The sequence below is a fragment of the Vulpes lagopus genome, chromosome 4, assembly GCF_018345385.1.
Source record: "Vulpes lagopus strain Blue_001 chromosome 4, ASM1834538v1, whole genome shotgun sequence".
In the NCBI taxonomy this organism is placed as follows: domain Eukaryota; kingdom Metazoa; phylum Chordata; class Mammalia; order Carnivora; family Canidae; genus Vulpes; species Vulpes lagopus.
The window spans coordinates 37,296,449-37,308,514 of NC_054827.1; the positions used below are offsets into that span (position 1 = coordinate 37,296,449).

A 12,066-nucleotide genomic window follows, 5' to 3' on the forward strand; every position below is an offset into this window, starting at 1 on the left:
GACCTAACAATCATGAATATTTATGCCCCTAATGTGAGAGCTGCCAAGTATATCAATCAATTAATAACCAAAGTAAGGACATACTTAGATAATAAGACACTAATACTGGGAGACTTCAACACGGCACTTTCTGCAAATGACAGATATTCTAAGCGCAACATCTCCAAAGAAACAAGAGCTTTAGGGCAGCCCGGGGGTGGCGGGGGGGCTCAGCAGTTTAGCACCACCTTCAGCCCAGGGCCTGATCCTGCAGACCTGGGATCGAGTCCCGCTTCGGGCTCCCTGCATGGAGCCTGCTTCTCCCTCTGCCTGTGTCTCTGTCTCTCTCTATCTCTCTGTCTCTCATGAATAAATAAATAAAAATCTTAAAAAAAAAAAAAGAAACAAGAGCTTTAAATGATACACTGGACCAGATGGATTTCACAGACATTTACAGAACTGTACATCCAAATGCAACTGAATACAAATTCTTCTCAACTGCACATGGAATTTTCTCCAGAATAGACCACATACTGGGTCACAAATCTGGTCTCAACTGATACCAAAAGATTGGGATTGTCCCCTGCATATTTTCAGACCATTATGCTTTGAAACTTGAACTTGGGACACCTGGGTGGCTCAGCTGTTGTGTGCCTGCCTTTGGCCCAGGGCATGATCCTGGAGTCCCAGGATCGAATCCCATGTTGGGCTCCTGCATGGAGCCTGCCTCTCTTTGCCTATGTCTCTGCCGCTCTCTCTCTCTCTCTCCTGTCTCTCATAAATAAATAAAAATTAAAAAAAAAGAAAGAAACTTGAACTTAATCAAAAAAGAAATTTGGAAGAAACTCAAACACATGGAGGTTAAAGAGCATCCTGCTAATAGATGAAAGGGTCAACCAGGAAATTAAAGAAGAATTAAAAAGATTCATGGAAACTAATGAGAATGAAGATACAACCATTCAAAATCTTTGGGATACAGCAAAAAGAGTCTTAAGAGGGAAATACATTACAAGTCTCCCTCAAAAAATTGGAAAAAAAACTCAAGTACACAAGCTAAACTTGCACCTAAAGGAACTGGAGAAAGAATAGCAAATAAAACCTACATCAAACAGAAGAAGAGAGTTAATAAAGATTCAAGCAGAGCTCAATGAAATAGAGACCAGAAAGACTGAACAGATCAACAAAACCAGGAGTTGGTTCTTTGAAAGAATTAATAAGATAGATAAACCATTAGCCAGCCTTATTAAAAACAAAATAGAAAAGACTCTAAGTAATAAAATCACGAATGAAAAAGGAGAGATCACAACCAATATCAAGGAAATACAAATGATTTTAAAAACATTATGAGCAGTTATATGCCAATAAATTAGGTAATCTAGAAGAAATGGATGCATTTCTGGAAAACCACAAACTACCAAAAGTGGAATAGGAAGAAACAGAAAACCTGAACAGGCCAATAACCAGGGAGGAAATTGAAGCAGTCATCAAAAACCTCCCAAGACTCAAAAGTCCAGGGCCAGATTGCTTTCCAGGGGAATTCTATTAAATGTTTAAAGAAGAAACAATACCTATTCTACTAGAGCTGTTCCAAAATTAGAAAGGGATGAAATACTTCCAAATTCATTCTATGAGGCCAGCACCACCTTAATTCCAAAACCAGACAAAGACCCCACCAAAAAGGAGAATTATAGACCAATATCGCTGATGAACAGAGATGCAAAAATTCTCAACATGATACTAGCCAATAGGATCCGACAGTACATTAAGAAGATTATTCATCATGACCAAGTGGGATTTATCCCTGGGATGCAAGGCTGATTCAACACTGGTAAAGCAATCAATGTGATAGATCATATCAACAAGAGAAAAACCAAGAACCATATGATCCTCTCAATAGATGCAGAGAAAGCATTTGACAAAATACAGCATCCATTCCTGATCAAAACTCTTCAGAGTATAGGGACAGAGGGAACATTCCTCAGCATCTTAAAAACCATCTATGAAAAGCCCACAGTAAATATCATTCTCAATGGGGAAACACCGGGAACCTTTCCCCTAAGATCGGGAACACGACAGGAATGTTCACTCACCACTGCTATTCAACATAATATTAGAAGTCCTAGCCTTAGCAATCAGACAACAAAAAGAAATAAAAGGCATTCAAATTGGCAAAGAAGAAGTCAAACTCTTTCTCTTCGCAGATGACATGATACTGTACCTAGAAAACCCAAAAGGCTCCACCCCAAGATTGCTAGAACTCATACAGCAATTCGGCAGTGTGGCAGGATACAAAATCAATGCCCAGAAATCAGAGGCATTTCTATACACTAACAATGAGACTGAAGAAAGAGAAATTAAGGAGACAATCCCATTTACAAGTGCACCCAAAAGCATAAGATACCTAGGAATAAACCTAACCAAAGAAGTAAAGGATCTATACCCTAAAAACTACAGAACACTTCTGAAAGAAATTGAGGAAGACACAAAGAGATGGAAAAACATTCCATGCTCATGAGTTGAAGAATTAATATTGTGAAAATGTCAATGCTACCCAGGGCAATTTACACATTTAATGCAATCACTATCAAAATACCATGGACTTTCTTCATAGAGTTGGAACAAATCATCTTAAGATTTGTGTGGAATCAGAAAAGACCCTGAATAGCCAGGGGAATATTGAAAAAGAAAACCATAGCTGGGGGCATCACAATGCCGGACTTCAAACTGTATTACAAAGCTGTGGTCATCAAGACAGTGTGGTACTGGCACAAAAACAGACACATAGATCAATGGAACAGAATAGAGAACCCAGAAGTGGACCCTGAACTTTATGGTCAACTAATATTCGATAAAGGAGGAAAGACTATCCACTGGAAGAAAGACAGTCTCTTCAATAAATGGTGCTGGGAAAATTGGACAGCCACGTGCAGAAGAATGAAACTGGACCATTCTCTTACACCATACACAAAGATACACTCAAAATGGATGAAAGATCAAATTGTGAGACAAGATTCCATCAAAATCCTAGAGGAGAACACAGGCAACACCCTTTTTGAACTTGGCCACAGCAACTTCTTGCAAGATACATCCATGAAGGCAAGAGAAACAAAAGGAAAAATTAATTCTTGGGACTTCATCAAGATAAAAAGCTTCTGCACAGCAAAAGAAACAGTCAACAAAACTAAAAGACAACCTACAAAATGGGAGAAGATATTTGCAAATGACGTATCAGATAAAGGGCTAGTGTCCAAGATCTATAAAGAACTTATTAAACTCAACAGCAAAGAAACAATCCAATCATGAAATATGCAAAAGACATGAAGAGAAATCTCACAGAGGAAGACACAGACATGGCCAACAAGCACATGAGAAAATGCTCTGCATGACTTGCCATCAGGGAAATACAAATCAAAACCACAATGAGACACCACCTCACACCAATGAGAATGGTGAAAATTAATAAGATAGGGAACAACAATGTTGGAGAGGATGAGGAGAAAGGGGAACCCTGTTGCTCTGCTGGTGGGAATGTAAACTGGTACCGCCACTCTGGAAAATGGTGTGGAGGTTCCTCAAAGAATTACAAATAGAACTACACAGTGACCCAGCAATTGCACTGCTGGGGATTTACCCCAAATACAGATGCAGTGAAAAACTGAGACACCTGCACCCCGATGTTTCTAGCAGCAATGTCCACAATAGCCAAACTGTGGAAGGAGCCTCGGTTTCCATTGAAAGATGAATGCATAAAGAAGATGTGGTCCAAGTATACAATGGAATATTACTCAGGCATTAGAAACGACAGATACCCACCATTTGCTTCAATGTGGATGGAACTAGAGAGTATTATGCTGAGTGAAGTAAGTCAATCGGAAAAGGACAAACATTATATGGTCTCATTCATTTGGGGAATATAAAAAAATAGTGAGAGGGAATAAAGGAGAAAGGAGATAAAATGAGTGGGAAATATCAGTGAGGGTGACAAACATGAGAGACTCCTAACTCTGGGATTCAAAAAAGGGGTGGTGGAAAGGGAGGTGGGATAGGGATTGGGGTGACTGAGTGATGGGCACTGACAGGGGCACTTGACAGGCTGAGCACTGGGTTTTATGTTATATGTTGCCAAATCAAACTCCAATAAAAAATATACAAAAAAAGTAACAGAATTTTCAGGTTAAAAATCATAAAGTTCAACTCCTTCATTTAATAGTGAGGAAAATGCAGCTCAGATAACTTGACTTGCTACAGAGAAAGCTGATTTGCTCAGTCATTCACCTGTTAACGGAGAGCTGATGTTTTGACTGCTCACCAGATGCTCTGCACATCACATACAAGGGCATGTATGACTCTCTTCCAGTGGATGGTGGATGGTGGATGGTGGATGAAAGGCATTGCTGTTTGAAGGAAATCACAATCCAGTGCCCTAGTAGAGATACATAGGAGGCACTGCTTTCCCCACCCACCCAGTGGTGTTTTATTTGTGGTGACAAATTACCTATACATGCAGAGACTACAACTGCTCACTGTTTTCAAATTTCATCATGAGCTAGCAACTCACTGAGAAACCTTTGAAAAACTGCTTTGTGAAAATAATATCAAAGACTCTTCTTGGGCAGCACAAGTAAAAGGAAGCCTTTCTTCCTTCTGCCCTCTTGGTGGGCAAGCACAGCACCCTCCAGCATCAGATGAGGTTCCTTCAAAGGAACCCATGTACTCACCGTGGAACCAGGGCGCTATAGTGTCTGAGGCCTTCTGGTAGCCTGCTCGCAGAGGTAGCTGCTCCTCTTTGAACCACCGAATGATGTCCTCCTGGGCAGAGCTCGATGCCGTCCTTGTCACTCCCTGGGTTCTGTTATTCAGAAAATGTTTTTTTCAAGTTAGATTTAACTAATTTGAAAACAATGCCTTCGAAAATCATATTTATCCTGTATATATAGATCATGTATAAGAGGAAAGAGCATCCTATATGTTTGAACATCGGATTACATGGGCTGGGCTAATGGGAAGTTGGATCTCTAATTACTGCCATTATACAACTAAGTCCTCAAGGGCTGCTCAAAAAAATAGGAAGGAACATAAATCTGTCACCTTGTCCTTCTAGTCCTAATCGGACTAGTCATGGGTATGAGCTACTGCTGTTAATACATAGATTTTAATTCATTTTTAATATGAATTAAAGGTCCATTAACTTCCAATTAAAATTTGAGAAAATAACTATTAAAAGGTTTGAAATACACCCCCAGCACTATTTTCCTTGGGAACATGCTCTCACAAACCAAAGAAATGCAAAAAAATAATTTTCTTTAACAGTTTCAGTATTAAACTTTCTCTTCTGTTTCCAACCTCCCCGACTTGCTTTCTTCCTCCTGTACTTCGAAGAGGTTTGGCACTGCTCAAAGACAGTCTCAGAAATATAAAGTCAAAGAAAGAAGAGTGTTTGAAGATTGGTAAGAAAAAGATACAAGTAGCAGAATCATCTTGAAATATATTCAGTAGCAGAACTTAAGTTCTGGGATGTAAGTCAATTTCCATCACAAAAAGTAACTTTGCAATGTAATAAGCATATTTCCAAGTCTCTCACAACAGCCTACTCATTTTGAGCAGAATTCAGTGTAAAAACGATGAGTTTGGATGAACTGCTGGGATGCCTGTCATGTAAATTAACTTATGGCTCTTTCTGCATTTTATGGTAATACACGTCTCCACGAATTGCATGTGACATGTATTTCAGATGTACATGTATGCATGCACGTATCCAGTTACATACTACATAGTATTTTGGAGAAGATAGCCTATACTGGGGAAATCCGATACTGCACGCACGTGAGATTACATGATGAGTGCTGTTACCAGCTTTCAAATTAGGTTCTTTTTCTTTGGGAAGTCTTTGGAGGTTAAGCAAAAACTCTAAGGACAGCCAATCTCTGTCTTTTCTCAGGCTGGCTCCTCCCTGATTTGGTCATCACTGTGGTCCCGGCCCCCAAACCTGTGTGGCTGCCTCACAAGAAGCATTTCGTGCAAGTCTATGAAGTTGGAAAAACAGCTCAGTGAGCACAGCTCAAAAGAAGAACGGCTCTTATTAAAGGCCACCTTCCTGCTGTCCATCACATACCCAGGGCACGAACAGTACTGTGGGCCAGGGCACACTATGAATGACTATGAATGACTATGAATGACAGTCACACCCTTGGAAGAACTGGGAGGGAAGGGGCGGGTACACAGGCAGCCCTGTTGGGGGGATGGATGACACCCTGACCAGCTGGGAGCACTCGAGAGGGCCCTGAGCACGGATTCACACTTTTGTGACTTGGCCACAAAATGGCCAGGATCCCAGTTTTTTTTAATTACTTTTCTTGGGTTTTTGTACATAAGAAAAAAAAAATCATTCTCCACACTGTCCCCATATAGAACATGATCTTCTGGTCCTGGTACCCACATCCCAAAATGGAACCTTTCAGTTGAGTAAGTAGAAATCATTGTCATAGAAAAAAGCTCTACCTTCCTGTTTCCTCTGAGGTCATAATCCCCTTAAGAAAAGCCTTGAAGATCACTACTGACTCCAAGCAAAGAGAGATTTCTTTGCTTTTAATTTCTCCATACTTGCAACAGAGAAGTCTTTCTGCTTTTCATTTCCGAAGGCGAGACTTGAGGCAGTTCTGTTTCATTCAATTGCTATTTGATTTCTCTGGTATGTAAATACTGTCTTTCTGCGTATTAGAATATGAAAACAATCTATATGATATCCAGGAGACAATAATTTTATAATCAGTGAACTAACACAAGGGAAAGGGGGTTTCTGCTATGATGTCATCATAGCAGTTGGGGTTATTCCTGGTTCTTCTCTTACAAAGTTAAGATGAGTTCGCTATGAAAATTTAGAGAAGTAAAGAATAAGAAGAAGAATTCAAACAAATCTGAAATATCATCTCTCCAAAAAAAATTAACATGTTAATAACTTTAAAATATGTTGTTTTTCTTCAGGGATTTTACAGAACAAACTGTTCTACGCAATTTCCTACAGCCTAGGGGGCAAAGGCACCATCGTGACCAAAACAGTACTCATTCCAAATAGGAACAGTTCCAGATTCTCAGTGTAGGAGCTCGACTCTGTAGCCCGAAAGGAGGGACGAAACCTTTACCCCCGAGGAAGGAGAACGACTCTATGATGCCCTGAACCGCAGCAAGCCTCGCTTCCTGCTTTGGCACTGCGCGCGCGGGCTAAGGGTGATGCTGAGTCCTGACCAAAACCCATTCTGCTTCCCCCTCAGTGGCCACCGTAGGGAGCTGATGGGCCGGTGGGGGCGCTGGTGGGGGCGCTGGTGGGGGCGCTGGTGGGGGCGCTGGTGGGGGCGCTGGTGGGGACGCTGGTGCGGGGCCTGGTGCGGGGCTGGTGCGGGGACTGGTGGGAGCGCTGGTGGGGGCGCTGGTGGGCTGGTGAGGGGCTAGTGGGGGACTGGTGGGGGCGGGTGAGGGCGCTGGTGGGGGCGCTGGTGGGGGCACTGGTGCGGGGCTGGTGGGGGACTGGTGGGGGCGCTGGTGGGGGCGCTGGTGGGCTGGTGAGGGGCTGGTGGGGGACTGGTGGGGGCGGGTTAGGGCGCTGGTGGGGGCGCTGGTGGGGGACTGGTGGGGGCGCTGGTGGGGGCGGTCGGGGGCGCTGGTGAGGCGCTAGCGCGGAGCTGGTGCGGGGCGGGTGGGGGCACTGGTGGGGCACCGGTGTGGGCGCTGGTGGGGGCGCTGTTGTGGGGCTGGTGGGGCGCCGGTGCAGGGGCTGGTGGGGGCGCTGGTGGGGGCGCTGGTGGGCTGGTGAGGCACTGGTGGGGGACTGGTGGGGGCGCTGGTGGGCTGGTGAGGCCCTGGTGCGGGGCTGGTGGGGCGCCCGTGGGGGCGCTGGTGGGCCTCGGAGGCACCAACTCCGTGTTCATCCTTAATCACTGTCTATCTTAATTATGACAACGGTGGGTATTTTCCAGACGACAAGGGGGTGCATCCGGCGCGGGGACCCTGGGGCAAGCGGCTAAGTGGAGGAGAGCTGGGCTCCGCGCTGCAGCCGCCCCCCCCCCCCCCCCCCGGGCCGCCTGCCCTTTGCCTGCGCTGCAAGCCGTCTATGTGGCTTCCTACCTGAGAGGCTGCCGGGGGGACCCCGCTGGGTGCAGGAACTGCGGCTTGGGTGGAAGGGGGGGTCTCCGGGGTCTCTGCGGAACAGCTGGGGCGCCGTGCTGCCCCCCTCCGCTCCCTGCCCTGTCGGCCACCAGGGACAGCCTCTTGTAGTCCTCCCGCGCCTGTTTCGCCAAAGAGCGTCTCTTCTCGTCAGCTGCTTTGGATTTTCGCACTAGGAAAACGAGGGGATTTGAGAAGGAGATGGTGAGAAGGATCTGCTGGTGAAGGGAGCAGTCCCTCAGGAGATGCTGTCACCTGCTGATAACACACCGTCGCTGTCATCACCTCTGGCTCACACAGCTCCGGCCTGTGCAGCCACAACTGCCCAGCCTGCCGCACAATCCCTGTCTTTCTAAGGGTGGCGGTGGCAGTGGCGGTGGCGGTGGCAATGGCAGTGGGGGAGGGCTTCCTAAGGGGGAGAAGGAGGACGAGGAAGGGAGGAGATAGAACTGGAGAACCACGTGTTGGAGAATTTCCTGCACTTGGCAAGACCAAGGGATGAGTCATAGCCCGAGTGTGAATTCCAACTGGCCCAGAGCCTTTGACCAAGAGGTGATGTCACAGCCCTGACACCCTCAGCTCGAGTCACTAGCGGAGACCAGCTGTCGGCAGCTCCTGGTGCAGTCGCTCATGGCTGTGGACAGGGTGACAGGTGGGCCAGTCCCGCCAAAGATCACACTCAGAGGCCTCCCCAGAGCTGAGCCAACTGTGAACTGGCCTGCCAGGGAAAACACTACAATGGTTCTCACGGCAATCAGAGAACGTGCTGGTACACATAAAAGCACCTCAAGGCCACCTTCTAATGTTGCTTTGTATAATAGAGGGCTTATTGTTTTGTTTTGTGTTTGTTTTAGCAACACGGCAGTAAAGGGCTATAATGCAGGATGTTAAGACTAATTTTTATTGAGTGTATTTGCGCTTCGGGCATTCTTGGTCAAGCCCTGTTAAGTCTCATTTCAAACAGATGCCAAAAATGTTCCATTACACTAGAATTTCACTGCATAGAAGTGATTGGATCTTGCAAATATTTTCATTTCACAAAAACTGTCCTGTTCATGGTGTTCACTAATGAAACAAGACAGGATGCTCCACATCCTGCAAACATTCTCACTCTCGTTCTCTCCCTTAACTGGCCCCAACGGATGACCCGGCTGGTAAAGCTCTTTCTGAATCACCTGGAAACCCTACTGGTATTTCAAACCTGCATTGTCTCCTAGCATCCCTGAGCGCATTCTGCTCTGCCTTAGCCCACCCCACCTCCTCCTGAGGAGGGTCATCTCCAGCAGCGCTAACTCAAAAAGGAGTCAGGGTCAGGTCACAGGCATGGGACAGATGCTGATATATTCAATCGGTTATTCCTGGTTCTTCTCTTACAAAGTTAAGATGAGTTCGCTATGAAAATTTAGAAAAGTAAAGAATAAGAAGAATTCAAACAAATCTGAAATATCATCTCTCCAAAAAAAAAATTAACATGTTAATAACTTTCTAGTTCTTTTACTTCACATACCAAGGCATTTTAAAATAGGGGATGTTTTTCATACTATTTTATACTTTTTTTTTTCTTCAAGTGAAAAACAATTTATAAACATATCCTAAGGTCCTTAAACATTTCCAAAACATGGCTTTTCAGAGCTATATACCGTTCCAACAAACAGACATACTATACCACAGCTGTGATGGCACAAAGACAATGGAGAAACTTCCTACTATTCAAGAAGTGACTCGTAAGCCTTTGTGTAACAACTTGGTAATAATTCTCTCAACAACCATTTTAAGTGCTTCCTGGATTGATCATTTGTTAAGAGAAGGAATTGGCCTGGCGGGTTACAGAGGCCTCTGGGTACTCACGAGACGCCTGCCACTCCGAATCTTCTTTCCAGCTTTTATAAATCTGCTTGGTTTTCTCCTCGTCTATCTGTTTTAGTTCTTCATCTTGTGTTTTCTTCATGGATTCTTTCTTCTGTTTAAAAGAAAAAATAAAAACCAGAAACAAACACTAGTGATTAACTCTGGAAGTTTTCTGCGAGGAGGGATTTAGAGGCAGGGGAGGAGGTGGTGGGGCGAGGAGGAAGGGGGAGGTGGGGGGAGGGGGAGGAGGCAGAGGGGCCAGGGGCACTGAGGGGCCTAGTTTCTGTGTGACTCCCACTGGCCCCTGACTAGGCAGTTTGTTGTTGCAGGAAAAGCTTGGAGTCGGTGATACCTGAGGCTGACTCTGTCATGACCTAGCTGTACCACCTTAGGGACCATTACCAAACCTCTCTTAGGCTGTCTTTGCCTTAGCAGAATTAGAAAATTTAGAATGTTTCATAAGGTTATAGTGAGGGTTATGATCTATCTGTTCATCCATTCTCTTGAGTTCCCATATAATATTTTTTTAAGATTTTGTTTATTGATTGATGAGACACACAGAGAGGCAGACACACAGGCAGAGGGAGAAGCAGGCTCCCTGCGGGGAGCCCAAAGCACGACTTGATCCCAGGACCCCGGGATCACAACCTGAGCCAAAGGCAGACACTCAACCACTGAGTCATCCAGGCGTCCCTATAATTTCTTAAGTTAGAGAAGAAATGCATTGGTCCATGGCTATGGCCATTCTCCTGAGAGAGTGTAAAGACAGATGAAAATCTGCCTATCTCATAACTAAAAATGCTTGATAACCACTGGTCTAGTCTACCCCCCTTATTTTGGAGACAAAAAAGCCCAGGTCCTCTTCTCTTTTCCATCAAGACTCACTCTCTAGATGATCTCATCTTTCATCATGGCTTGACAGAACACCAAGATCCCAGGGTCTGCATGATTTCCCTACAGGGGTCTCCATGATTTCTCAGCCCTAGTCTCCCTTCTCTTTCACTGACATCTCTGCCATTCCCTGACCATGTCCAGCGAGCCTTCATACTTGCTGTTGCCTCTGCCTGGAACATAATTTCCCTTTGAGATCCGCATAGCTCCCTCCCTCATTCCTTCAGGTCTCTACTCTGATAGTGCCTTCTCAGAGTAGCCTTCTCTGACCACCTCTATAAAAAGCCAATTCCCAATGTCCCAGCATTCCTCAGCTCCTTCATCCTGCATTATTTTTCTCCACAGAGCTTATGATCATCTGACTTCATAGATGTGTTTGTTGTCTGTCTCCCTCATTGAATACAGGCTTCCTGAGGGCAGGGATTTTATGCTTTGCTGTGTTTGTAGTCCCTGTAACAGTGCCTAGCACATAGGAGAAACTCAACAGACAGTTGGTTGAATAAACATATAAACGCTTTGTCTATCATTTAAGATGAAATTTTGAAAACAAAATTTCAGATTTACTGAAATTTTCCTTTAGATGCTTTATTGCTGCTGTTTTAGAAAGGTACCTATTATGCCAGCAGTATGCACACTGGACTACACTGCAAAAATTCATCATGGTTTCACTAAGTCTCCATGCAAGCTATCCCAGTTCATGCACATCCCTGCAGACCAGTCAGGGAATCGATGGCACTGTCTGCTGGAACACAGGCCTCCACCATGGCTCCATCTCAGGCCTGTAGTCACTCAGAACCTTCTCTTCACAGTCTCATATCTTATACTACTTTTTCAAACTTTCTGCAGGTCAAATCCTACGATGGTCTCCAACTGCCTGTCATGCCCCATTTATCATGAGGCATGGTCAATGCAATGGGCCAATGGTCATGGCCTAGCATGGTGGAGGAAACACTGTGCCCTATAGACTGTATCTATAGGGAGAATGATACCTGGATGGATGTGTGAGAGGAGAGATTTGAGTGCCCAAGGAGCTCCTGGCACAGTGGGCCTGGATGGCACAAGAGGCTGCTCATTGGAAAGGGTCAATCTCCCAGAAACAAGGAACACACAAAGAACTTAATATGAATTCAGATTTCTGCCAAGCTAAATGCTTCGTTTATTGCTCTCTGAAATCAGTGTTCCCTCAGTGTT

At 44.9% G+C, this 12,066-nt stretch overlaps 1 protein-coding gene across 7 annotated transcripts in view; it reads right to left on the reverse strand.

Annotated features, from left to right (window-relative positions):
* The window catches only part of SH2D4A (SH2 domain containing 4A), a 68,614-nt gene that overhangs the window by 20,297 nt on the left and 36,251 nt on the right, over positions 1 to 12,066 (reverse strand). For 6 of the 7 annotated variants that reach the window (XM_041752945.1, XM_041752944.1, XM_041752942.1 and 3 more), the window contains 3 exons: positions 9,985 to 10,096; positions 8,098 to 8,308; positions 4,698 to 4,828 (listed from right to left, as the gene is read on the reverse strand). In XM_041752945.1, the coding sequence (XP_041608879.1) occupies positions 4,698 to 4,828; positions 8,098 to 8,308; positions 9,985 to 10,096 (454 nt within the window). Of the gene's footprint in view, positions 1 to 4,254; positions 4,403 to 4,697; positions 4,829 to 8,097; positions 8,309 to 9,984; positions 10,097 to 12,066 lie in introns of all 7 variants that reach the window. The other variant, XM_041752941.1, reaches the window with a different exon arrangement.